The sequence below is a fragment of the Camelus ferus genome, chromosome 13, assembly GCF_009834535.1.
Source record: "Camelus ferus isolate YT-003-E chromosome 13, BCGSAC_Cfer_1.0, whole genome shotgun sequence".
In the NCBI taxonomy this organism is placed as follows: Eukaryota; Metazoa; Chordata; class Mammalia; order Artiodactyla; family Camelidae; genus Camelus; species Camelus ferus.
The window spans coordinates 11,466,875-11,494,842 of NC_045708.1; the positions used below are offsets into that span (position 1 = coordinate 11,466,875).

At 51.8% G+C, this 27,968-nt stretch overlaps 1 protein-coding gene across 1 annotated transcript; it reads left to right on the forward strand.

Moving 5' to 3' along the window:
* The first annotated feature begins 36 nt into the window (after window positions 1–36).
* Window positions 37–27,850, forward strand: LOC102504018 (protein-arginine deiminase type-3). Its single transcript, XM_014562258.2, has 16 exons — window positions 37–128; window positions 6,164–6,344; window positions 8,705–8,777; window positions 11,627–11,688; window positions 12,665–12,782; window positions 13,793–13,918; window positions 15,553–15,731; window positions 16,069–16,172; window positions 16,264–16,375; window positions 17,680–17,787; window positions 18,939–19,090; window positions 20,309–20,453; window positions 20,549–20,651; window positions 22,531–22,610; window positions 24,698–24,823; window positions 26,543–27,850. The coding sequence occupies exons 1-16, from the start codon at window positions 37–39 to the stop codon at window positions 26,774–26,776; spliced, it is 1,995 nt and encodes a 664-aa protein (XP_014417744.2). The 3' UTR covers window positions 26,777–27,850.
* Window positions 27,851–27,968: the final 118 nt, after the last annotated feature.

The window sequence follows — 27,968 nt, forward strand, 5'->3', positions numbered from 1 at the left end:
AGGGGTTTTGTGGCCCAAGCTCAGCCCAAGGCCAACATGTCTCTACAGAGGATCGTGCGTGTGTCCCTGGAGCATCCCACCAGCGCTGTGTGTGTGGCTGGCGTGGAGACCCTCGTGGACATTTATGGGTAAGAGCCAGAAGCCTGGGGGTTTGCAGGCCCCTGGTGCTGACCCCCTTGGGCTCTCCCTACGAGCCATGTGGGGCTTCCTGGCTTGGCTGCCCTCTCCTGAGCGTTGGCCTTGGAACAGCAGCCAGTCACGGAAGCTTGGGTCCTGGCCTTTCTCAGCCAGACTTCTTAAAGACCCCAGCTGGGGACTTGAAGTGTGGGAGGCTGAACGAGGGTAGAGACGGTTGCAGTGGCAGAGCTCTGATTCAGGGCTTTTGGAGGCTGCTGGTGCTGTGGGATCTTGGTTACTTTCCTTTTTCAGAGGATCCTGCAGGCTGGGTCGGGGGTCTCCCTGGGCACACAAGAACAGAAAGAAGTGTACCCTCCACCCCCAGCCTATGAGCTCTGAAGACAGAGCATCACTCATTTTTTTAAAAAACTCACTTATACTTAACATAGCACTTACTATGTGCCAAGCACTGTTCTAAGAGCTTGACAAGCCTCTTGAATTTAATCCTTGAATTTTAACTCTCGAATCTGACTTTCACAGCAACCCTGGGAGCTAACTTTATTATTAGCTTCCTTTTGTTTGCCAGATGAGGAAACTGAGGCCCAGGGAGGGCAAGCCATTTGCTCAATCACACAGTTACTAAGTGGCAAACCCAGAATTTAAACCCGTTCATGGTCAAGTGTCCTGTGCTTTCAGCTGGCTGCCACTTGAGGAGGAACACCCATGCACTATGCCCCTGCTGTGCGCCATGGCCACAGCCGTGTCCTTAAAGCCAGTGCCTGGAGGTCAGGCCCCACCTTATCGCCCTCTCCCAAAAAGAAAAGGAGAGTTTGGGCAGAGTTGCAGGAGCTGGGCTCTGGGAATCACCAGGGAACTAGCTACGTTACCTTTTGAGGAGTCTCCAGGGGTCCCAGCTCCAAGGCTGAGTGGGGGACACAGGTAATCAGGGGACTAGGAGGGGAGAAGGCAGAACCGTGTCACTGTTCCCATCTCGCAGGTCTCCCACCCTCTCCTGAGACCGGGTTTCTCAGCCTCAGCAATCTTGGCACGGTCATTCCTTGGCGAGGGGACCGTCCTGTGCGCTGTGCCATGTTGAGCAGCGTCTCTGGCTTCTGCTCACTAGCTGCTGGTAGCACACTACTCGTGGCAGCCAAAAACATCTCCAGACATTGCCAAATGTGCCCTGGAGGGAAACGTCACCCCCAGCTGAGAACCTGTATTCCGGACTAAGACTTCAAAAATTAGAGTGAACTTAGTCAGAAGTAGAGATGGGGTTGGTTCCGGGGCATTAGACAAAAGTAGGTGAGAAGTGGGTCATGGGAGGGAACCAAGTCTGGAGCAGGCCCAGCCAAGCTAGGTAGCGGGAGCTAAAGCCTGGTTGAGGGTGGGTGGGCAGTGAGTGGGAAAGGGATTCATTTGCTCCTGCAGCTGGGGGCAGCCACAGAGGGGGGATGGAAGAGGGGGTACTCATACCAGCTGGCGCCACTGCCTCCTCCAACACTGCATGCCCATGGGGGTGACTCACTTGCCCTGGCTGCCAAGTGCGCATCGGGCAGATGTGTCTCTAGCTTGACCTGCCCCAGGAAGCCCCGGCCTGGCTCCTCCCCTGCAGAGGATGGAGGACAGATTTGGGTCACGAGAGGTGAAGGCAGTAGTGTCTTGGGATGATGTGGTTAGATGGGCCACCTTGGGGTTCGCAGAGGAGCCTGTAAGTGGGACAGTCACAGAGTGGGGGATGGGGACTCTGGCACCCTTAAACAAGGGACTCTGGGGTCTCCGATGACCAGACCACCTTGGAGATGCAGGAGAGCTCCTAGTATGTTCACACACATGTTCATCAAGTGTTTCTTTGCAGTCTAGCGTGTTCCAGACACGGGGACTCAATAGTGAACAAGCAGGCATGGTCCCTGCCCTCTGAGAACCCTGTCCTGCAGTTCTAGCAGGGGCTGGACCACCTCGCAGGGGTTCTGCAGAAATGATTCCTGTCTTGCAAGGGGAGCAGGACCAGATTAACTCCAAAATCCCTTCCAGCTTAGAGATGCTGTGATTTAGCCATCCTGGGCACTCAGACTGTGGGCCAACGAGAGAAAGGGCAGTGGGAGGGGTGGCTCAGCCCTGGCTCTCTGACCTAGCAGCTGTGCGACCTTGAGAAAGCCACTCAACCTCTCGAGTCTCTCTTTCTTCATGTGTAAAATGAAGATAATAATAGTAATAGCAGCAATGATATTTAAAGCCAGCTCCATACCAGTCACTTCCCTAACATGTGAACTAATGCTTACAACTATTCTGTGAAGTGGGTACCATCTTTATCTTCATTTTTGAGATGAGAAAGCTGAGGCACAGAGAGGTTAAGTAACTTGCCCCATGTCACACAGCCAGTGAGGAGTGGCAGAGCCAGGAAGCAGCCTAAACACTTTGGCCTTCATTTCAAAGGGCAATTGGGACAATTGAATGAGATTGTGCATGTGGAATACATAGGCGATGCTTGGTGTGTGAATTATTCATCATCATCATCATTTTAAGGCTCTTTTCTGGCCCCATAGACAGCCTCAAGCATTCCCAAACCTGCCATCCACCAGGTGGCTGGGGAACAACCTCTGAGCCCTCCTGGGAGAAGAAGGAGATAAGAAAAGAGAAATTAGCACAGGCTGAACAGTCAGGGCAGGCTTCCTGGAGGAAGGGCACCAACCAGAGCCTTGAAGGGTGAGCACAGGCAAGACCTTTAAGACTCCTCTCTATCTGTGGCAGTGAACTAAACTCTGTCCTCCCGCCTTCCGTTGAGTTGGAGATGACCCAGACTTGGTAAGGGGGCTTTGCCTTCCTGAGCGGGGATTCTTAGCGGGGAAGGATAAGGAGGAGTAATACACAGGCGTGCTGAGCCAGGCACTGGGTGTGGATGTGCAGCCAGGGTTGAGAACCACTGCCCTGGGTTGGAAGGGCAACTAGCTAACCCCTTGCTCAGCAGAGGTGGTCTAACAGAATGAGGAGGCTCGGGGCACCTGGGGGCCGGGAACCCTGAGTTTTGCTCCTAGTTCTGTCACCCATTGCTCTGTCATCTTGAGCAACTTTCTGCACCATCCTGGGCTTCAGTTTCCCTGTATGTACCCTGAAAATGTTGGCATAGCAGAGTCGTTATGGAACCAAACTTGGGTCTGCTCACCCGCCCACAGTAAAGCCAATCTACTGACCCCAGGTTGTGGTGAAGGAAAGTGCTGTTTATTGCAGGCGCCAAGCAAGGAGTCCAGACAGCTAGGGCTCAAAAGACCCCAACTCCCCGAAAGCTGTCAGGGAAGTCTTTAAAGACAGGGTGAGGGAAAGCGGTTGTAGGGGGCGTAATCAGCTCGAGGACATCCTTCTGATTGGTTGGTGGTGAGGTAATTGGGAGTCAATTTCATCAGCCTTCTGGTTCCAGCCCATCTGGGGTCTAAGTGCTTGTGGACAGCGTGCAGTCTAGGACGTGGCCTTTTAGTCTAGTCCCTTCTCTTCTGGGCCTCAGTTTCCCCAGCAGTGAAACAAGGGCATGAGCTGAAGTGCTTCCAACTTTCATCCCAACTGTTCACACACACCCACTTCTTTCACCTTCCATCACCCCACGCTATAGATGTAGACCCTGAGGCAGAGGGAGGCCAAATCACTCCCTTAAGGTCACACAGCTAGTGAGCAATAGGGCTGGGATTTGAACCAGACTGCCCAGCCCCAGAGTCCACAGGCTTAACCATCTTGCCGTGGCTCCATTGTGTTACTGCTCACATCAAGAACCATCGCTGGCTCCCTATTACATAGGGGAGAAATGAAAATGAGCTCTTTGCAGCCTGAGTTTACACTTGACCTCCTACGGCTCTGGAGTGGAAGCCCATCCCCCTCATCCTTGGCTCAGCTGCTTTCCTCTGGGAAGTCTTCTCCAGACACAACCCACCCTCTCAACCTGCTTCCATCTATCCATTTCCTGCGCCCTAATTTACCTTAATAAACCCTTCCCCTGTCCCGGGCTGGTCGTTTTCCAAGACTCCCCCGTATATTATTGCACTTGAGCCTCACAATTGCCCGTGAGGTTGGTCGGGCAGGTGTCATTATCCCACTTTATAGCGCGAGGTTACTGAGCCCAGGGAGGCCAGGTCATTTACTCAAGGTGACCTGGCTGATGTGTGACCCAGCCCTGTCTAGAACCTGACTCCTGACCCTGGTCGTGGTGCCATCGAGCCCCCGGCTTCTTTGGGAGCCTCCTGGGCAGGGGCGCTTCCATCTTCATCAGGGGTCCCCTGGTATCACACAGGGCTTGTGCCAGTGAGGTGCAGGGGAGCTGGGCTGAAATACCCCAAGCCAGGGGCTGGGGCCTGGGAACTGGGTGGACTTTAACAACATCAAAGAAGGACCAGCGAAGGTGTTCAGCTTGAGCTTGTGGAGGCCTGGGGTCCGCGGAGCAGTTTGGGGTTGAGGGCAGGGTACTGGGGGCCCTTCGTACCCAACTCTATCTCCATCTCCACAAGTCTCTGTCTTCCTGGTTCTCCATATCTCTTCATGTCTCCTTGTCTCTCTCTGTCTCCATGTCCCCATGCCTCTCTATCCAGGGTCTCTGTGTCCCCTGATGGTCTGGCTCACACACCAAGGGCACAGCAGGCCAGGGCCCTGGAAATTATAGCTTTGGTAGTAGGGTTACCAGATAAAATCCAGGATGCCTAGTTAAACCTGAAGTCCAGATAAACAATGAATAATTTTTTGGTGTAAGCATGTCTGAAATATTGCATGGGCTATACCTAAACTAAAACACTTGTTTGCTGTTTATCCGAAATTCATGTCCAACTGCATGTTCTGTATTTTATGAAAGCTGGCGGCCCTGCTTGGGAGGGGACACAGGTGTTCCAGCCCCGCCTACCTGGTGAGGATCTCCGGCAGGGCCAAGCCCTGGAGTGGGAGCCCCCTGGGGGAGTACAGTTTGAGCTTCATTTATTTCTCTTTTTATAAAGAAGCCATGTCGAGAAGTGTCAGAATCTTGCTGGTGGAGGAATGAAGAGGGGGCTTTGAAGGAGGTCTGTTCTCCTCTGGGTGGAGGTGGGAAAGGGAAAAGGCCTGGGAGTGGGGGCTTCATGGTTGACTGTGCCAACTTGAAGAAGCCTTTTGCACATCCTGAGCCTCAGTTTCCCCACGTGTAAATGGGAGTAATAAGCCCCTCCTCTTGGAGCCAAGGATTAGATGAGCTGGTGTTTGGAAAGTCTTTAGCCGAACCTGCCACAATAAGTGTGCAGGGGCCAGGGGCCAGGGGTTATGATGACTGATGGTAGTACTCTTGGGTAAGAATGTGGACTCAGGAGCCAGAAGGCCTGGGTTTGGATCCCTGTCCTGTCACTTATTAGCTCCATGACTTTGCACAAGTTACTTTAACCTCAATTTTCCCATCTGTAAAATGGGAGACAATAACAGTACCTACTTCCTGGGGTTTTTGAGTGGGTTACATGACATAATACACATAAACTCAGATCGGGCTGCACATGGCAAGGGCTCAGCCAGTGTCAGCTGCTCTTCTCCCCCAGCTGGATGTGTGTACTGCTTCCTCCAGGAAGCCTTCTGGCCCCTCTGGTTTACAGTGGCCTCTCCCTACATGGGATCCCACCGATCCCATGGTCCTGAGCCCCATCTGGCTGGAGTGATTGAAGGCTCTAGGGCAGCGGGTGTATTTGCCACAGCGCGGCAGTGCCTGCGTGCACAATGAGCACCCCCTAGACAGTCAGAGGAAGAAGAGGCTGACTTCAGACGCCAAGACTAGCTGGAGTTGGAGGACTGCAGTCCGCAGGACAACAATCTTTTTAACTCTACAACTAATGCCTAAAGAACCCACAAGGGAAATTTTAATAAACACAGAACCTTAGAATGTGAGACTGTGTAACGTGTGTGGGGTCCAGGCTTGGCTCCCAGGGGCTTGCTGTGAGGATCTGAGAGGCCAAAGGTAGTCAGGAAAGGCTTCTTGGAGGAAGCAAATGTTTGAGCCAGAACTCAAGCATCTGAACAAGGGCCACCTCCTGGCGCTTCTCACGGCTCCTGTCCTCCCCAGGGCCGTACCCCAGGGCACGGAGATGTTTGAGGTCTATGGGACCCCCGGCGTGGACATCTACATCTCTCCCAGCATGGAGAAGAAGCGGGAGCGTGCAGACACCAGGCGGTGGCACTTTGATTCAGGGTTCAAGATCATCGTAGTCGTGAACTCTCCCAGCAACGACCTCAATGACAGTCATGTGAGTGGGTCCCCTGGTCTGGGGGATGGTGGGGAGGCAGTGATCTAGCTTCATAAGGGCCTGGCGCCATCTCTTTACCCAGAGCGCAGGGTAGCACAGTGGGTCAGCGCCTGGCCCTGGTGCCAGCCAGCTCTGTGACTTACAAACACCAATTGTGAGTCCACCGGAGAGTCACATCCCCCCTCTGGGCCTCAGTTTCCCCATCTATAAAATGGGGATAGTCATAGCACCTCCCTCCTAGGAGGTGGTGTGGAGCAGGATGTGAGCCAGGCTTTGCTCCTGCTCTTGCTTCTCAAGACCCCTTGTGATGGGGGGAGTTGTGTCAGGTCTTCGGGTTGGGCCTCAGTTTCCCCATCTGCTGGCTGAGGGTTGATACATGAGCTCTCCCTCTCTGAATGAAGGAGAGAAAGCAGAGATGGGGGATGGGTGCTGCTGCCTGGAGAGATACCCCCTCCTCCAGCCGCCTTGTCTTCCCCAACCCACTCTCTTCCTGACCCCAGTTCCCTTCTCAGAGGCAGGATGGCTCCCCTTCCTCTTCTCTCTCTGCTCATTCAGCCAGTGAGGGTGAGTTTAACAAGGCCCAGCTGGAGGCCAAGTTCCGGCCCCAGGGCAGGGGGCATTTAAAAAGTGGGAGAAATGGGATGGCCCTTGAGCTTGGCACAGGTGACACCCCTTAAAAGGGTGATGGGAACTAGGCCTTGTTGTGTGGGTAACAGGTCCCCATTCCATGTCAGGAATCATGCTTTGAAAAACTGGCCCTTTAAGGAACACCGACTTTGTGCCCTGACTGCCTCCAGCCCTCACAACAGCCCTGAGAGTCAAGGTCTGTCTGATCCTCATGTCACAGGTGGGGCTACCAAGGTTCAGAGTAACTGTCCAGGGCCACGTCTGATCAGTGGGAAAACTAGAACTCATCACAGACCTGTCTGACCACTGGGGGCATGTTCCCTCCATCACCCCCACATCATTACCATCCATGTTTCTGATTTAGCCTACCCAGGGAGCTCTATGAAGCAGATGGGGGCAGGACTCCATGAACCCATTTTACAGACAAGGAAACTGACACCAAGGAGGGTGATCAGTGAGAGCCAGGACAGAGGCCCCGGGGCAGAGCAAGGGAACCAGCCAGCCTGTAAGAGGCCCCTCCTGGTGCCCCTCATTGAGCCCGAGGCCATGTGGGCACCTCCCCACCCTGAGTTCTTTGACCCCAAGAACCACAGGGATTGAGGAGGGTGGTCAGACTGTCCCCCTACTTCCCTCCCGTCACTTTTGGCCGAGATCCAGTTAATTGTCTGCCTGAGGCAAGCATCATTGCTGGGGCTCAGTAACTGCAGGATTCCGGGGCTCCCAGGACTGAGAGGTGCGTGGCCTCTATAAGCTCCTGAACCTTCTGGCTGAGATGAGGATATCGGAGCCAGAGAGTTGAGGGACCCACATCGGGAGGGAATGTCCACATGGAAGGCCAGGGTTCGAAGGGGCTTTGATGCATCCGCCTGGAATTGCTTTATCATCACCCGCATCTTCAGCCTCACCTCTGACAGTTATTGGGTGCCTGCTGTGGGCCAGGCACTGTGCCAGGCATGCCACATGTTTCCTTCTTTCATCCTCACAGCCTATAATCAGTCCTATGGAACTATTATTATCCCCACTCTATAGCTGAGGAAATTGAGGCCCAGCAAGAACAGTAACTTTTCTCGGGATGTTTTCGCCCGGTGGGTCCTGAATCCCAGCGCAGGCCGTCTGACTCCTGCGCTCTGCACTCACTGCCACACCTGCCCCCTAGTAACAATGACTGGGAGTTCTTGGGCAGTTCCTACGGGATCAGTCTTTTACATGGATTGATTCAGAGCTGCACGACCATCCTCGGAGGTGGAGACCTGCGTGGTCCCCATTTTGCAGATTAGGAAACTGAGGCAGCTCAGAAAGGAGAAGGGCCTTGGCCAAGGTCATAGAACCCAGATTTGCCAGGCTCAGTCGAGGCTTATCTGAATCCCACTGTGAAGAGAGAATCGCTAAATCCTGCCCAGTCCAAAGTCCTCATTTTATGACTGGTGAAACTGAGACCCAAAGGGGAGTAGAGGCTTCGCTCAAACCCCGCAGTAGTCCTGGGCGGCACTGCAATGCGGGTCTCCATGGAGTCCCTCACATATAGTTCCTATTTTACAGGTGGGCCAATTGAGGCATGGAAAAATAAATGGCACAGAGGAGGCTAAAGGAGGAGCCGGGCTAGTAAACTCAACTTGAGTGCACAGAGTTTCTTGAGACCTCCTCCTCTCCCTGCCAGATTCCCCCGAGACCTGTGTTTTGGGGGTAGAGCTCTTGGCTTCAGCCAGCTTGACCCTGGACCCATCTCTCTACAGGTTCAGATTTCCTACCATTCCAGCCATGAGCCCCTGCCCCTGGCCTACGCGGTGCTCTACCTCACCTGTGTTGGTAAGCTGGGGGCCTCAACCAAGGGACGTGTGAAATCGGTTAAATATAGTGTTAAATATAGAGCAAGGGGTCACATAGAGAACCAGGACAGAGACCCAGGCTCATGTGATTGTCCGGTGACACTCAATGAACTTGGAGCCCTGCCTCAGACCATACTCAAAAATGAATTTCTCTAGTGGTTCCCAGTGGGGAGAGGGAAGGGGGAGAGGCAGTATAGAGGTAGGGGATTAAGAGGTGCAAACTATTAGTTATAAAATAAGCTACAAGGATACATAGCCAATATTTTATAATAACTGTAAAAGGAGTATAACCTTTAAAAATTGTGAATCTCTATATTATATACCTATATTATATATATAATCTTGTACATCAACATACTTCAATTCTGAAAATTTTTTAAAGTAAATAAATTTCAGGTGGGTTAAAAAATCTCAAAATGAAATTCAAAATTTTAAAGCTTTTGTAAGAGAATATCATTTCAACTTCAGCGTAGTCCAATGTTTTAACAAGGCAAAACAAAAGCACAGGCCATGAGGGGAAGGATTGCTAAATTAAAATTTAAAAAATGTTTTAAATAAAAAATTTCTGTACAAGTACAAAGTCAAACTATGGTTGGGAGAAGAAATTTGCAATGCGAATGGCTGATGGGTGTATGTAGATGATGGAGAACTCCAATCAATAAGAAAGGAAAACAAAACAATTAATAGAAATAGGCAAAAAATATGAACTAGCAATTCACAGTTGAGAAAGCCCCAAGGATCAGAACCCAAGTGAAAAGAAACTTATTAGTTAATTAATTAAAACTTTTTAGAAAGGAAGATAGTGTCGCCAAGGATATGGATGCGGGAGCTCCTTGCACTGGGGATGGGGGTTTGCATTGGTACAAATACTTGGAGAACACTTAGCAAGAAAGTTGAAAATGATTTTTACATTTTTTTAAATCTTATTTTTTATTGAATGTATAGTTGATTTACAATGTTAGTTTCAGGTGTACAGCAAAGCGATTCAGTTATACATATACATACACATACATATATATTTTTTCTCTTCAGATTCTTTTCCATTGTATGTCACTACAAGAAACTGAATATATGGGGGAGGGTATAGTTCAACTGGTAGAGTGCTTGTTCAGCATGCACAGGGTCCTGGGTTCAATCCCTAGTACCTCCATTAAAATTAGATAATAATAAAAAGAGATTGAGTATTGTTCCCTGTGCTACACAGTAGGGCCTTGTTGTTTATCTATAGAGTCATGTGTATCTGTTAATCCCAAACTCCTAATTTATCCCTGCCTCCTCTTTCCTCTTTGGTAACCCTAGTTTGTTTTCTGCGTGCAGGAGGCATTTTGAGAAGCAGATCCGGTGAGTTATAGGGAACATACATTTAAAGTTCTGATAGCTATTGCCAAATGGCTGTTCACAAAAGACCACACCACTTTACACACCCACCAACAGCACATGAGAATGCCTTGCCCACACTGTACATTGTCAACCCTTTCCATTTTTGACAATTTGAGAGGTTGGTATCTCACTGTTGCTTTAATTTGCCTTTCATTAGGATTGAGGTTGGGTACCTCTCTGCACCACCCCACCCCAGAACACATACACACCCTTGTTCGTTGGAAAATACACATACAGAAAAAACAAATTTCTTCTGTAGAGTGCAGGGAACTATATTCAGTATCTTGTAGTAACCTACAATGAAAAAGAATATGAAAATGAATGTATGTAAGTATATGTATGACTGAAACATGATGCTGTACACCAGAAATTGATATATTGTAACTGACTATAACTTCAATTAAAATTTTTTAATTAAAAAAAAGAAAATACACATACAGAAAGGTGCACAAAGCTTTATGTGTGTGAGTGTGTGTGTGTGTGTGTGTATGCATACACACAGTAATGAATAGTTACAAAGCAAACACTCGGGCAACCATCACTCAGGCCAAGAAATAGAATGTGGAATGTGACCAGCGCCCCAGAGTACACCCTGCCTCCAAGCTCCTCTCTGATCATAACTCCCTCCTTCCCCCAGAGGTAACTACTATCTTGTGATAAGTATTTCATGCTTTTCTTTATGGTTTGATCATCTAAGTATGCACACCCAAATAATATATTTTTGCCTGTATTTGAATTTTCTATGGATGGAATCATATTCTACACGTCCTTTGGGGCTGGGCTTCTTTTGCCCCACGTTATGTTTGTAAGATTCACACCCTGTTGCGTGGTGGCTGGGTATCACTCATTTCACACGATTAAAAATCATTTCAAATTCTCTATTTCTCTACTAGGGGCTGGGGGTCTTCTCTCTCCCTCTCCTCCTTGAATGTTTCATTGGTATCGTAAAATCTCTAGGGTTTTAGAAAGGTTTCTAGGGAGAACGGTTAAGAAGGTGGGAAGGGGGCTGGGAAATTGTGAAGAAGCTGAGCCCAGATTCACATCCACGACTCTTAGACCCCAAAGTCCAGGCTCACTGCCCCATCCCAAGGAGATGAGTCAGCTTCATACAGACCAAGAGTATCCAGCGTGACCTGGGCTCAGTACAGGGTGTGCCCCAGACAGTGATGGCCATAGGGATGCAGAAGAGGGAGAGTTCAGGGAAGGCTTCCTGGAGTGGGCAGCATTTGACCTTTCTCTGACCCTGCTTCCTCCTCAAGGCCTCTTTCCCTAGCCCAGGGAGGGAAGTTCCAGATGCTCCTCACCTTTGGGCAGTGTCTTCTTGGAAATGACTTCTATTTGCTTGGACCCAGGCGGGTCCTGAGACTGAGACTAAAAGCTGGAGGCCATGGGCCTGTGCTGGGCTCCTGGGAATCCTGTCATGACTTATCCTCTGCCCTCCCCTTACAGATATCACCCTGGATTGCGACCTGAACTGTGAAGGCAGGCAGGACAGGAGCTTTGTGGACAAGGTAGGGTATCTCTGCCTGGGACCCGAAAGGGGCTTGGAGTTTGGAGATGCTCTAGGCTGGGTTAAGAGGGTTGAGGCCACTCACGTGTCCCCCTGCCTCCCAGCTGATGCCGAGGTCAGGGAGCCAAAGAGGAACCAGGCATAGCTGGGGGGGTCTTTCACTGAGAGAAAAATCATCACCAAGAGTTTTCAAGCACACAGGTGCCTAGCCCCAGGCTAGGCCTTCCTTTGCAGGGAAAAATCCTTCTGGGTTTTCAACCTAGATTGGGAGTTGGCAAACATTTTCTGTAAGAGCAGGATAGTAAACGTTTCAGGCTTTGACAGCCGTACTGTCTCTGTTGCAATGACTTGATTCTGCCATTTAGGATGAAAGAGCTGTATTCAACACAGAAACAGAGGGACGTGACAGCTTTCCAATAAAACTTTATTTAGAAAAACACGCAGTGGGTGGGCCAAGTTTGGCCCACCGGCAGTAGTATGCCGACCCCCTCATCTAGGTGAAAAGGGAAATCTACCAAGTATGAAACTAAGAACTTTGGGCTGAATTGTGGTGGCATTTAATGCATTGGGAGTTCAGAGGAGAAGGGTCAAGATGGGTTTTGTGAGCGAGGAAGACTTTGAAGTCCACCTGAGCTGGGCTGCAAAGCGATGCCAGAGGGAGGGCATTCCAGGTGCAGAAACAGCAGGGGCCAAGGCCCGGAGGGAGGAATGGATCTAGTAATCAGGAAGTTGCCTATGGAGAAAGGATATTGGCTGGAGGCATAACACAGACAGCCATGAGAGGCAGATGTGTAGCTGGGCTTGACGGTGCGGGCAGTAGGGAGCCATTTCCATTTCTTGAGCAGGAGTGGACCTATCCTCAGAGGGTGGGGTGAAGATGAAGAGATGGGGTTCAGAGGCTGGCCACGGGGACACTGGGGAGGGAGGCGCTGGTCTGGTCTGAGCCCCCATCATCAGATCTGCTTTGTCGTTGGCAGCGGCAGTGGGTCTGGGGGCCTGGTGGGTACGGAGCCATCCTGCTGGTGAACTGTGACAGGGACAATCTGAACTGTGATAACCAGGACAACTGTGACCAGCGTGTGCACTGCCTGCAAGGTGAGGGGGTGACGGGGCAGCTCGTGGTCCTGGATTTCCAGGGTCACTGCTCAGCTATCCTGCAGGGATTCTGACCCACATGGGCAGCTCTTGAAGGCAGAGCTTGGGGCCATAGTTTCAGCTCCTAATACACCATGATACTCCTTCAAACCTGCCTCAGGCTGGCATCTGGCCCTCCCCAACACCCCCAGTGCCAGTGGGCACCCACACACTGAGGCAGAGCTCTGGAAATGAGCTGACTCACCGTTCTCTCCCTCTAGGGCAGTGGAGAATGCTAACATTACTTAAGCACTTACCGTGAGCCAGACCCTTTCCCAGAATTCTCTAACCATCCAAGCCGGAGGGCAGCATCTCCACAATTCAGAGATGAAGTTGTTGAGGCTCAGAGGTCAGGAGACCCCTGAAGTCACTCAGCCGGTCTGTGGCAGATCCAAGGTTTCCTATTCCAACCCAGTTCTGGCTTCCTCCCCAGGCCTCACAGGCCTGGATGTCAGGGAAGTCCATCCCAAAAGATGTGGGCCAGGGAAGGTGCTTCACAGCCAAGATGCCTGCAGCTACCCTGAAAACGGGCATGATTGTCCCTGGTTTCAGAGACAGGAAGGCTGAAGCCCAGGGAGGGAGGGTCTGGCCACGGGCAGCAGCGAGTGATGCTGGGACTGAGGCTTCGCTCCTCACCTGCTTGCCGCCCAGGTGGCCTTCTTACCCTAAATGCATCTCCCGAACACCTGTCGTGTGCCAGGCACTGGGCTGGCCACTCTCCACTTCCTGTTCCTCTGAGCAGATGAGGGAACAGAGGCACAGAGTGGGACGTAGCTCACCACGTCACACACTTATGGACATCTTCGTGGTTTGCTCTTGTTGGTTCTCAGTGTTTCCACAGGGTGGGCAGAGCTGGGGCTCAGAGACCCAGGTCCTGGCACCCTGTGCCCTGGGGAGGGCGGCAGGCAGGAGTTGGAGGTGCTGGGGTGTCAGAGGCCCCCTGAGCTCCCGCCTTCTGCCCGGCTCCACAGACCTGGAAGACATGTCCGTCATGGTCCTGCGGACCCAAGGCCCCGCTGCCCTCTTCAATGACCACAAACTCATCCTCCACACCTCCAGCCGTGATGCCAAGCGAGCACGGGTCTTCCACGCCTGTGGTGAGTCCTTGCGCATCCTGCCCCGCCAGAGTGGCCTTAGTTCCCCCCCCCCCCCCGGGGCTGGAGGGCTGACTGCTCTTCCCGAGCTGCCTTGGTCGGGGGGTCAGAGAAAGCGCAGTCAGACGTGGGGGCTCTGGAGCCGGTCAGCTAGCATCCCCTGCACAGCCATGCCCAAGGTTGTTTTACTGGATTAATACATTTTTAAAACATGTTCTAAGCACATTTAGAAATTTTTATTATCAAAACTTTCAAACATACACCAAAGTAGAGAACAGTGTAATGAAAGCCCACCATGCCAACCACTTGGAGTCAACAGTTGTCACTATTTTGTCTTTCCTGCTTCATCAACCCTTTTCTATTTACTGAAGGGCTTTAAAGGCAGTCCCGGCAGGGGAGGGTACAGCTCAGTGGCAGAGCGTGTGCTTAGCGTGCATGAGGTCCTGGGTTCCGTCCCCGTACCTCCATTAAAAATAAATAAACAAGACTGGTGTTATTTCTTTCTCAAATATTTGGAAAGATTAACTGACAAAGCTAAAAGAAAATTTTTATAAATAAACAAACATAATTACCTCCTCCCCCAAAATAAAAATAAATGGAACGATAAGAAAAATTTAAAAAAGGAAAAAACCCTGAAATGTTTTATAAATAAGTAAAGAAAGGCAGCCCCAGACACCATGGCTATTTGCCTTGGTGATAATTCAATTTGCATCTCCCCCCTAAAAAACCCCAAACTATTGTTTTACATAGTCCCAATGCCATTATCACAAGTACAAGCAAGGATATTAAATACCCCTTAAAATACGAATGTATATGATGTATAATGCATATCATATATGTATGATATGCTCCTTTTAAAATATAGAAGTATGTAAAGTAAAAAAATGAAAGTTCTCTATCCATACCCCGAATCTTGACTCTTAAAATGTGTTCACTGTTAACAATTTGGTTCTTCCTGACTGTTTTCCTATATGCACTAAATGTGCATGGTGTGTGTTTGTGTGTATGGACATATTCTGCTTTCCAAATGGTTTCTTTCATTGAGTTGTATCTCCTACACATCTCTCTGTGTATTTATTTAGCTCTGCTTCAGTCTCCACCACGGCTGCATGGAATTCCACACCACGGAGGGGCTGTAACTGACCTGGTACCCTGAACGCATAGTTTTTGCTGTGTTTTGATTTTACAACCATATAGGTGCCTGGAGGGCAGGGACCTTGCTCACGGCTATGTCCTGAGTCCAGAACCATGCCTCATAGGTGCCCAGTAGGTGCTCAGTAAATATTTGTTCAACAAGTGAATAAGTAACAGTGAACATCCTTGTACACTTATTTTGTAGGAAAGATACCTAGACTTGGAATTGCTGGTTAGGGGTAAAATTACTTCGTTAATAGCCACCAAGTTGCCCTCCAAAAGATCTGAACACCTATCTTAGAAAGGAATGCCCTCCCTTCCCTGCCCCAGCCCTGCTCATGCTGTGTCTCAAGCATCTTTCTCTCATTTGCCAGTGGGAGGCAGGAGGCAGGTGTTGTTGTCTGGCTTATATTTTTTGAGAGAGGTTGAACAGACCTTTCTGCATCCCTCATGCACCCCAGGCCTGCTAGGGAGCTACAGCCACCCCTTCTGTCCCCTCCCAGGTCCCGAGGACTCATGCGAGGCCTACAGGCACGTGCTGGGCCAGGACAAGCTGTCGTATGAGGTGCCCCGCTTCCACGGGGACGAGGAGCGTTTCTTCGTGGAGGGGCTCTCCTTCCCCGATGCTGGCTTTTCGGGGCTCATCTCCTTCCACGTCACCCTGCTGGACTACTCCAATGAGGTAGGGGTGGCCAGGACAGAGAGGGTGAAAAGGTGCCCCCATTCCTGGGATAGATGGGAACTGCTGGCTTGGAAGATCCCAGGCTTCCCGGCCACCTGGCTGGTGCCTGTCTAGAAACTAAGGAGCAAGGCGGGTGGGTACAGCTCAGGGGTAGAGTGCATGCTTAGCATCAGGAGGTCCTGGGTTCAATCCCCAGCACCTCCATTAACTAAAAAAAGAAAGAAAGGAAGGGAAGAAACTAAGGAGCAAGCAGCTTGGGCAAGACCTCGGTGGCTGTTGAATCACCCAGGCTCTGCACCCTGAGGCCACTGCCCTTTCCCCCGGTCTCCCCCTGCAGGACTTCTGTCAGTCCCCGATCTTCACTGACACCGTGGTGTTTCGCGTGGCACCCTGGATCATGACGCCCAGCACCCTGCCACCCCTGGAGGTGTACGTGTGCCAGTGAGTCTGGGGGTGCTGGGTGTCCTTCTGACCCTGGTGGCCCCTCTGGCCTGGCTCTGTCCTGAGCCACTCTCCCCTGGCTTGTCTGCAGGGTGAAGAACAACACGGGTTTTGTGGATTCGGTGGCGGAGCTGGCCAGGAGGGCTGGCTGCAAGCTGACCATCTGCCCACAGGCTGAGAACCGCAATGACCGCTGGATCCAGGTACTGCAGCCGCTGGGCGGCACCTCATGGGACGCTCTCCTGGATGGAGAGGCTGGCCTATCCCAACGCGGGTGCTGCTGGGAATATCCAGGAGGACCAGGGCTGGGATCACCCTCCCCAGGGCCCTGCTCTTTCCGATTCTAGACTAGAGCTCTTTCCCTCTCTCTACGACTATATGGAGAGCCAGGCACACTGTTGACATTGGACTCAGCATCCATTCATGCATAGGATCTGGGCGAGGCACTGGGCGGGACCTGAAGGGGATGGCAGAGGTGGGGTGTGGGGTACATACTTCCTGCCCTCAACAGCCTGAACCAGTGATTCTCAAAGGAAGGTGATTTTTGTCCCCCCAGGGGACATTTGGCCATATCTGGAAACGTCTTTGGTTGCTACACTGAGGGTGGTGATGCTACCGGCTTCTAGTGGGAAGAGGCCAGGGGCACTACTAAACAGCCTACAATGCACAGGACAGCCCCCACGACGCAGAATTATCTGGCCCCAAATGTTAGTCATGCTGAGGCTGAGAAGCCTTGACGTAGTGAATGGGTGTGACAAAAGCCCCCACTCCAACCATCTAAGAGGTAGCAGGGTTCCAGCAAAGTGCCAGCAAGGTCTCGAGGAGGGTGGCATCACCTCTCTCTGGAGGAATCAGGGAAGACTGCCTGGAGGGGACATCTGAGCTGGACCAGATTTGGCGAATGGATAATGATTTGTGTCATTTATTGAGCACTTGCTACAGGCCATGTGTAGCATCATTTCATCTTCCTGACAACACCTGTCAACACTCCCGTACAGAAGGAGCTGTCAGAGGGGACAAATGTCTAGGGCCACAGAACTGGTAAGGGCTGTGCTGGAACTCAATGAATGGTGGTTCTGGTAGAGTGCCAAGTGTGTGCAAAGGCCCAGAGGTGGGAGGCAGGCGAAAGGACTGTGTTCTCTTTGGCCAGGGCCAAGTTTCTGTGAAGGGCAAGAGTTGACGTGGGAGACCTCGAATGCCAAGCTAAGAAGCTTTTATTTCGGCTTGGGGTTCATCCAACGAGGTGATTCAGTGCAGGATTCTGGAGCCAGAGTGGCTGGTTTTAGATCCTGACTATGCCGCTGGTTAGCTGTGTGCCCTTGGACAAATAATTAGACCTCTCTATTCTTCACTGTCCTTATCCGTAATACGGGGTAATCATGGTGCTTCCACGTGGGTGTGTCATGAAGACTAATGGAATTAATATTTGTAAAGAGCAGGACCAGGCACAAAATAGTGAGCTTCTTGTTGGATACCAACTTCAGCTGTGTGTCCCTCATGTTTGCAGGACGAGATGGAGATGGGCTACATTCAGGCACCGCACAAGACCTTCCCTGTGGTCTTTGACTCCCCCAGGAATGGGGAACTACAGGACTTCCCTTACAAAAGAATCCTGGTGAGTGGTCCCGGCCACAGCCTAGCCCTGAGGGCTGAGGGACATTACCCTGAAGGCCAGATTGGGAACTGTGTTCTTTAGGGACAGGAGTAGAGTTGCCAGGTGAAATACAGGAGATGCTCAGTTCAATTTGAATTTCAGCTAAGCAATGAGTAACTTTTTAGGATAAGTATATCCCATACAATGTATGGGATATACTTATACTAAAAATATATTTGTTATTTATCTGAAATTGAAATTGAACTGGACATCTCCTGTCTCTTTGTTTACTAAATCTGGCAGCCTTATCCAGGGGGAGGTGGGACAGTACAGCTGTTAAAAACATAGGCTTTGGACTCAAAACAGTGTGGCTCTGTCACTCACATGCTGTGTGATCTTGCACGAGTAATTTCCCCTCTCTGAGCCTCAGTTTTCTTATCAGTAATAACGATATGTTAGCCTGGAATCCCAGGTGCTTGTGAGGCTTCTCCATGCCCACACAGAGGGAGCGTATAGCACAGTTAGCTGGTGTTATTATTGGCAATAAAATAGTGTGTCTTAACAGACCCCCCACCTTGAGGAAAGAGGGGAGATTCCCTTGTTGCCATAGAGATCGGAAGGTCTCTCCAAGCCCTCAGTGGGTCCCAAAGTGAGAGGCGCTCTCCTCCAGCTCTCAGTATTGTCTACATTCCTTCTAAGAGGTGGTCCTGGGGAGTTCTCCCTTTTTCCAGAGTTGAAAACCTGATTCTCCTAGGGCCATCACCAGTCTCTTGGTCCCCAAGAACAGGCCACTCTAGAGCAGCCAGATACCTGCCCTAGAGCTGGACTTGGCAGGAAGACTGTGCAGAGGGTAAGGGGTGGCTGTGGCCTCAGGCTCCAGGTCTAATGGGGAGTGTAGGAGCAACCTCTGCTATTTCCCAGTGACCATGGGGAATCACATCCGGCAGCAGGGCTAGAGGGCTGTGTGTTTCCCAACTTTGGCAGGCATGCATCTCTGAGCATGCGTGAAATATCAACAGGTTGGAGCCCCATCTTTGACTCAGTATTTCCATCTGAAGAATGGGTGGCTACTCCCACCCCGTCTTTAAGGTGTTTAGAGCCCAGCAAGTTGGTTCAAGCTCTTCCTGGTGAGCCCTCTCCACCCCCCAGCTTGACTCAGTTTCCCCTAACAGGGTCCAGATTTCGGCTATGTGACTCGGGAGCCACGAGACAACTCTGTGAGTCGCCTGGACTCCTTTGGGAACCTGGAGGTCAGCCCCCCAGTGGTGGCCAATGGGAAGGAGTACCCCCTGGGGAGGATCCTCATTGGGGGCAACCTGCCTGGGTGAGAGAGGAGCACGGAGAGGTGTTCTTGGGGTGGAGGCTGAGGGGGGGCGGGGGCTGATGGTGGCTGGAGGAGGGGCCATTCTACTGCAGGAAGAGAACCAGAAAAAAGGTAGTCCTGGATGTGGTGGTGGTGGGAGCAGTGGGATGTTCTTCAGACACTGTCCACACTTACCTCGGGGAGTTTGAGAAGACCAGACCCAGACATCGTTCAGTCCAACACTTTCATTTCACAAGTGGGCCCAGAGAAGGTGAGTGACCTGATAAAGTTCACACAGGATGCAAAGTTACGACTAGACTTAGGTCTTCTGATTCAGAAAATAAATAGATGTTGCTATTGATTAATAGTTACAGAAGGAAAAACTTTAAGTCTCAACAGTCCTGGAAGAAATTGCATTTAAATCAATGCTTGTTCATACTATGATGTAAATGACTAATGTCAGCTCTTTTCCTGAGAGCAGAAGGGAAATAGAGGACACAAAAAGTGAAATGGCAGTAGCACAGAGAGCGTAACATGATGTCTCTTGTTCAACATGTGACACAGGGGTACTGCTGGAGAAGAAAAGGGGTTATAGTTAATGATTATTTATAGACCAGGACATAGAGTCAACCAAATTCAGCAAAGCAGTTAGAACAGACTTGTGATCAAATAACAGATGAATCAAGAAGCTTCAGAGGGGACAAACTGCCCACAGACACATGATCTCACAGAAAGGGGAAGTTTGGGTCATGCCATTAGATCCTTTTTCAGAAGGCAAAAGAAGAATGGGGTTTAAATTCATGAACATCAAATGCCAGGGCTGTGAGACAAGATCACCCTCTCTCCCCACTGAGGTGCAGGAAGGTGAAGCTGCAGCAAGAGAGATGTAAGTTAAACTCAAGGAAGAACTGCCCAGCCATTGATTGAATATGGGGGTGAAATAAGTCTCTTGGAGAGTGTGAGGATGGGGTCTCAGGGTAGTTCTGAGGATGTGCCTGGATGGTGAGACCTGGGTGCATCATTGACCTGGTGTGATTGATCCTGTCCTGTGTCTGCCTCATCGAGAACTCACCTTGAGTGTAATTTTAAAATATATATTTTTATTGTCTTTTTTGATTACAAAAGCGATGCATTTTTTGGGCAGATATTGCAGAAATCTTGGACTCTTGTCATTCCATTTCTGCATAGTTTTATTTTGTTTTGTCTTAAGCAACTTTTTTTTAACCCCTTGGGCCCCAGGTCAAGGGGTCGCAGGGTCACCCAGGTGGTTCGGGACTTCCTCCACGCGCAGAAGGTGCAGCCCCCCGTGGAGCTCTTTGTGGACTGGTTGACTGTGGGCCACGTGGATGAGTTTCTGAGTTTTGTCCCTGCCCCAGATGGGAAGGTAAGGACTTGGGGGACAGCTCTGGGTTGGGGGATGAGCTCCAGGGAGCTGTGCTGAGGCCAGGAAGCTCAGCCAAGTCTGCTTTCTCCACACAGGGCTTCCGGATGCTCCTGGCCAGCCCTAGCGCCTGCTTCAAACTCTTCCAGGAAAAGCAGAAGTGGGGCCACGGCAGGGCCCTCCTGTTCCAAGGGGTTGCTGGTGGGTACCAGTGCTGTGTCCCTCATCCCAGCTTTCCCGCCCCCTTCACCTAGATCAGTGCACATCGTGGCTTGAGAAAGGAATGGCACATTTTAAGGCAGGGCTGTCCCCCCAGGTTTGAGATCCCTTGCTCCACCAGCCACAACCATTCCGGACTGGGGCAGAGCTGGCAGGGAGCGCCTTGATGACGGATGGGCTTGGGGTGGGCGTGGACGGAGTGGAGACATGGCCGGCTTCGTGGGCATGTGACCAGCTCAGTCAGACTGGGCCCTTTGCTCAGAAGGTCCCAGCACTTGGGGTTTAATGCTTTGCCCTCGCTGTCTTGGAAATCTTAATAATTTGGGTTCTGTGAGTGAAATCTGATTGATCAATGGAGCATCTATTGGGGCTTGGAGCCTGGGCTCATGAACAGTCCCACCCTGGACCAAAACTACCACTGAAAGAAAAGCTTCCACAGAATTTAGAAGCTCCTAAATATAACTTCCCATGACCCCTTACTCCCCATCCACAATCATCACCTCGGAGCCCAGCTGTAAAGTGGAAGAGATAGAATTTTCCCCAACCCCATTGCTCCCTTAGGGACCGTGAATAGACTCCTTAGAGCCCAGACCAAATCTGAAAAATCCTCAAACCCAAATTTCCTGCACCAGGCTAGGGAAAAGCCATCTTCAACTTTCCTGGAAGCACCTGGTTTACAGTGAACAAGGACCAAAAATAAGCTAAGCAGTTTTTGCAAAGGCCCAGCTGGGAGGAATGGGGAGGGAATTCACACTGTCGGGCCATGCATCCCCACCTCGCTGCCTGGGAGAGCTGACCCTGGGGACCCAGCGCACCTCAGTCATCACCTACTGCGTGTGCCGGGTCGCAGCTGTGTGGTCCATGCACATTATCCCACTGGATCTCAGGAGAGCCTGTGAGGATTACTGTCTCTCTGCTTCATACCCAAGAATGAAAGGCTCACAGAGGGGAAGTCGCTGGCCCAGAGGCCTCTGCAAGAATGTAGTGGAGCTGGGACTGGACCTCAGCTGTCTGACTCCAACTGGGATGAGGGGGAGGCCAAGCCTGCCCGTGATCGGGTGGGTCCAGCAAGCCCTCCGCTTTCCCTTGGTCAAGGTTTCAGCCCTTCATGAGCCCTGGGCTTGGGTTGGAATCACAAACATCCCGTTTCCTAGCTGCAAGATCTGTGCCAAGTCTTCCTACCTCTCTGAGCCTCAGTTTCCTTATCTGCAAAGTGGGGGTAATGATGCATACCTTGTGGGGTTGCTGTGAGGCCTAAATAAGGTGCTGAATGGAAAGGACTGAGCTCAGGGCCTTCACGTGGTAAGAGCTTAATAAATGACAGCTGTGAGGATTGTGAGCCATTGGCATTAACCTCCCCTTCCCTGCCCTGCCTGTCCCCACAGGCACCCTCTCAAGCAGGCAGGAGAGCTGGGCCTGAGGGAGCCCCTTTGCCTTGCAGTCACCTCTTGGAGATCAGGGACAGGGGCCGACGGTGTCCATCAGGGCTGGCACTGATGGGCAGGTGGGTGACCCAGCCCCTGCCCCACCCCACCACTAGCCAGAAGAAGAGCAATCATCATCCAGTGCCCTGGGGGTGTGGGGTGTGGGGTGGGGTGTTTGTACATTTCCCATAACAGGCATCACCACTCCAGTGCACCTGAATGAAGGTCTGAAGTTCACAGCACTGCAGCAACCTGCCCTGGCTGTCCTCACACACCCAGACGTGCGCAGGGGCCAAGCGGAAACGGCAGGGAGCTGCTGACTCAGCAAGACCGGAACCTGCGAACTTGGCCTCTGCCTGCCTGCTTCCCAGAGCTGGTGGCCCTCACTGCTGGTGCTATTCCCACCCTGGCCCTTCATGTCTCTCTCTCCTTTACAGGCAACCAGCAGGTCAACACCATCTCCATCAACCAGGTCCTCGCCAACAGAAACCTCATCAGCTACAACAAGTTTGTGCAGGTACAAGGGCCGTGGGCTTTGAGTGGAGGGCGGGTGTGGCTGGGGCCAGGGATATAAATGGAGGTCTGAGGCTCATGGTTCTTGAAAGCTCAGGCTGGAACAGGCCCAGACAGAGGGCCTCTAAACCCTGACTTTGACCCAAGAGAAATGAGGGCGTAAGCCAGGTGCACGTGAGGAGGACAAGCATTCCAGGCAGAGGGAACAGCACAGACAATGACCCTGGGGGCCTGGAGTATTTAAGGATGAGCCAAGAGGCCGATGCTGGGTGAAGGGAGATGGGGTCACACAAGGCCTTGTAAAGTATCACTGGGACTTTGGTTGTGACTCTGAGTGAGATTGGAGGCCACTGGGAGATTTGAGCAGAGGAGGGACCTGATCTGACTTATGCTCTGAAATGATCTCTCTGTTGCTGTGTTGAGAAAATATCACCTCTCACGGTGGGGCGTGGGGGAAGGTGATAGCAGGTCCAAGCAGGAAACATGCAGCACTTCAAGCTGGAGAACGACAGCAGAGTTTATAAAGGGGGTATTCCCAAAAGCACAGGGGAGATTTGAGGAAATCAGCAAGGGACTGTGCTGTATCCCTAGGTTGGGAAGAGGGGAGCTGTCACCACCGCTAGTCCTGAAGGAATTAGGGGAGGAAGTTGTTCCTGGAATCTGGAGGGGTCACTACAGAAAGAGGCTGAAAGACGAGAGCTGGGACTTCACAGGCAACCCCCAGTGAAGGAAGGGCGTGGCGGCGGGGGGGTGGAGGGGGTGGGGACAAAGACCCCAACTGCACTCTCAGCCCCTCACCTCTGGCCAGTGCCCCCATTGGCTGACCCAACTGGAAGCCAGAAGGTATGGGAGTCCCTGATTCCCAAGGGTCAGCCTCCCAGGGCACAGAGGAGAGAAGTGGGGACAGTGGGCCCAGAAGAGCAAACTGTATCCAGCACAGGGCCCTACAAGAAGCAAATGCGAAGATGGGGGTTTAAACACACTAGGGTTGCTTTAGGGACAATACCTGCAGGAAGGAAAGAGGAAGGGAGCTGGAGGGGGCTGGGAGAGATGGCCCCGAGGGAAGGACAGGGCCAGAAGCGGGGGTGGATGCATCCTATACTGTCATACAGTCTAAGTCAGGTTTGGCAAAGCTGTGGGGGATGCTGCAAGCCTGTCAACCATCAGAGGGGTCCCGTCTCCCAGAAACAGTCTGCCCTCGTGTCCATGTAGCGCTCAGCCATGGGCAGTTAGCAGCCGGTGGGAGGTGTGGCTTCAGACGCCAACACGGAAAAGATTTTGGAGCTGGAGCTGGGCAGCAAGGGCTCTTGGTCAATTCCACTCTCGCAGTTGAAGGTCTGCGAGGAGCATTGTCACGGCTGTCACGTGAGCAAGAGCAGAAGCAGCAAGGAGGCCAGTTAGGAAGATGCTGCAGGCAGCCAGGTGGGAGGGGATGCCTCTCCTCCAGGTGGAAGCAGTGGATGTGGTGGGAAGAGGTCAGATTAGGGATATATTTCAGAGGCAGAGCCCATGGGACTCGCTGATGACGGATATAGAGTGAGAGGAAAGGAGGCAGCGAGAATGACACCAAGGCTTTTGGCCCGAGCAGCGGCTCCATTTACTGAACTGAAGAACATGGCAGAGGGGCAGGTAGAAATGAAGAATTTGCCTTTGGACCCGTCACATCTGATGTGCCTGCCAGACATCCAAGTAAAGATGCAGAGTGGTGGTTATCCTTACATGTCTGAGCTCAGGAAAGAGGCTGGGCTTTATAAAGCGCTTGGGAGATAGGAATTTGGGAGCTGTCATTATCTGGTGTTTTAAACCATGAGACTGTAGGGGATCCCCTAAGGAGTGAAGGATCTGGAGAAGAGAGGAGACTAAGGAAGGAACACTCTGGAACACTCTCACTTGAGCCCCAGTAGGGGGATAGGGCTGTGAGGGGTGGGACATGGGGCAGGTATATTTTGATGAAGGGGCACAAAGAGGGTTTGTGTGCAGAGTTGGCCCATGGGTACTTGGACATCCTGCCCATCCTTAACCAGACATGATCCTTTGGGTCTCCCTGAACACTGGCAACGTCTCCCCAACTCTGCCCCCCTCCTCCCCCAGAGCTGCATTGACTGGAACCGGGAGGTGCTGAAGAGGGAGCTGGGATTGACTGACTGTGACATCATTGACATCCCCCAGCTCTTCAAGATGGAGAGGAGAAAAGCACTGGCCTTCTTCCCTGACTTGGTGAGGCTCCCACTTGTGACTTAAGGTTTCATTAAATTAGGCTCCAAGCCTCCGCTGCCCAGAGGACAAGACGTTTGGTCGCTGCCACGTTTGGGATTGCAGTGACTGGTTGGGGAGAATCAGAGGTCCCATGGTGCCCAGCAGAAGGACTAGTTGGCTGTCATGGTCACTACACAATGCTCGTTGGCAAAGGTCTTGCTCAGAGGCCATCAGGGAAGGCCCCTTCTCTCCACCCACGGATTCTCTTGATATTTATGGAGTGAACAAAAGATTTCATAAGGCCATGCATGTAAAGCACATAGCATCCACTGGAAACTCAGATGCCCATTCTGCTCCCTTCTTCCCAGCTCACAGCTATTCATCCATCCCTCACATGTTAGGGTACCCTGCGTGAGATACAGAGATGTTTCAAGCAGCTCCCTGCTCCCATGGAGCGTCCAATCAAATCTGGTTGGAGGAAACTCTCTTCACCTCTCTGAGGGCATGTCCCAGCAATCTATTTTGTGTGATAAAGTGATGTGGCAGTTCAGAGATGAGACAAAGCACATTCGGCCTAAGAGGTAGCACTGGAGATCCAAGAGGGCTTCATGGAAGAAGTGGCCTTTGATCGAGCCCTAGAGGCTTTACTTCTGGTGCCCCTGAAACTTGAACTTGCCTCTGGAACACCTGGAACAGTCGGGGCCCACCTCAGAGGTTCTGATCCAGCAGGTTTGAGGTAGGACCTGAGATGCTGCCGCCTTTCTAACAAGAAAGCACCCAGGAGGCGCTGATGCTGCTCTCTGAGGACCGCACTTTGAGTAGCACTGCTGTCAGTTGCCCAGCTCGCCTCTCCACCCCTCCTTCCCTCCCCCTCCATCCCTTCCTCACCTCCATCCCTCAGAGGAACTAGACTTGCCCATCGTCAGAGTCTTGCAGGGAGCCTGTCCACACCACCATTGCTTCATCCCCCCATTTTTCCTTCTCCTTTCTGGCTGACTTCCTGCCCTCTTTGATTTCCCCACTTGCAAAGCCTCTCATCACGCCCTTTCCTTCCTGCATCTCTAAGGAGGGATGTATGTGCCCCCAGGAGCTTGTGCAGTGGTCCAGGTTCTTGGATTGCAGGAGATAGAGGACTACCCAAGCTGGCTTCAGCCAGTGCAGAAGATTTAATATAAAGATACCATGGAAGCTGAGGGCAGGGCTCTGGGGCATCAGGAGGGCCTGAAACCATCTCTTGTCTCTGGATCTGCGTCATTCATCCCCTCCCCCCATTTTGGCTTCCTTTGCTTCTCTGTCCCTGGGGATGAATATTAATACAGCCACACAGAAGCACAGACACAGACCAGGCAGAGATTGACTCCACTGTTCCACCATGTCAACTTCAAATACTGGAGAGAGAGAACCTGATTGGCCCAGCTTGGGTCTGACGGTCACCCTGGTCCTGTCAGCTACAGCCTGGGGGTTTGGGGCTTGTGTAGCACAGACACGGCATCCCCGACAATCCACCCACAAGGAGGGCAGTCGCCAGAGAAATAAGTTGTCACTGTGAGCTCTGAAGATGCACCCATGGGAATGCACAGCTGTCTAGGGTTCTTACCAACCCAAGTTCCTCTCCCACTGCCTGAAGGGGCGAGTAGCTACTTGCAAGGCTGCCTAAAGGACAAACCCAGGTCCTGCCAGGGATAGTGAAAGTGTTGGGGTGCGAGTGGATGATGAAGTGCTGCTCCCCGTTCTCTGCAGGTGAACATGCTGGTGCTGGGGAAGCACCTGGGCATCCCCAAGCCCTTCGGGCCCATCATCAACGGCCGCTGCTGCCTGGAGGAGAAGGTGCGCTCCCTGCTGGAGCCGCTGGGCCTCCACTGCACCTTCATCGATGACTTCACCTCGTACCACATGCTGCACGGGGAGGTGCACTGCGGCACCAACGTGCGCCGGCAGCCCTTCTCCTTCAAGTGGTGGAACATGGTGCCCTGAGCCCATGCCCCACCCCCATCCTCTCCTCCTGGGGAGGAACATCGGCCTGGGTGATGGAGACTGAGACAGGCTCTTGAACCCCAAGGTTCCAGATGGAACCCCCTCTTGGAAGCCTTTTCCCTAGAAGTGTTCACGCCTCACCTGCAACCCATTCGGTTCTCAGACTTGATTCCCTTTGGCCTCCCAAAAAGAAGGACCTCATTTCTTCTGGCCTCTCATGTCGATCAGCATGACCCATGAGGACTCTTCCAAATACTCCCCCTCCCCACCCCCAAATCCTCCGTTTGGAGCCTAATTCACTTTGTGGTCTAGAAACTTCCATGAATCTCCTCTGCTTTCCTGACCTGTGTGTCCTGATGGAAGAAGAACCCATGGTCCTGCTTTGGTCTGATTGCCTATCACTGTGCAGGGGAACAGCCATAAGGTCGCAGGACAGGAGACACTAGGCCCATAGCCTCACCCACAGGGAAGGAGCAGAGGTCCATTTAGGTCAAGGTGGGACCAGCCTTCCGATTCCCAAGCTCCTGACCAGATGTTGACCTCTGCCCTGCCCAGCATTCTCCAGAGGTTCCATGTAGTAGGTGCTTCTAGGTGTATGTTGAAGCAATGATAGTCCCCCCTTAACCTTAGAAACACCTTGTCATCTGATGTTCAGAAATCTGGCTTGGTTCCAAAACCTCCTGGAATTTCTTGGTGATGAAAGTATCTGGGGAATTCCTGGAGCCTGGGAAAACTGCGTGTGAGGGAGAAAAGTGTCCTTTATAATACATAAGGCGCTTCCGTGGCCTCGGGGCCTCTCTCTGGGGGTGTGGGGGAGCCAGTCCTAGGTTTTCTGTTGACCACTGGTCAAGATTTCCCTATCCTGCTCTGCCTCAGGAGACGGGGGCCCGGCGGGGCAGACCCACCGAGACCGCTCACAACGGGACCACTCTGGGAATGAACTGCTCTGAGCACAGGGGAGTCAGGGGAGGGGTGGGTTGTTTTCTCCAGATGTGTGTGTCAGTTGCATGTATGTTCTGTATGGGTCCAGCTTTGTCTCCATCACTAACTAATAAACCTACAGAAACACAAATGGTTTGAGTCTAACTGGGGCCCTGCTTTGGTCTTAGAACACGACGCAGGAACAGGGGAGTTTCTTGCAGCTGAAACATTTGCTTGCCTTGCCCCCCCCCCCCCCCGTGGCAAGAATTTG

Excerpts from the sequence above, each read along its gene's own strand:
- LOC102504018 (XM_014562258.2), top strand. The coding sequence starts at position 37 with ATGTCTCTACAGAGGATCGTGCGTGTGTCCCTGGAGCATCCCACCAGC. Across the intron at positions 129-6,163 it reads ACCCTCGTGGACATTTATGG|GGCCGTACCCCAGGGCACGG; the intron begins GTAAGAGCCAGA and ends TGTCCTCCCCAG. Across the intron at positions 12,783-13,792 it reads GCGTGTGCACTGCCTGCAAG|ACCTGGAAGACATGTCCGTC; the intron begins GTGAGGGGGTGA and ends CCGGCTCCACAG.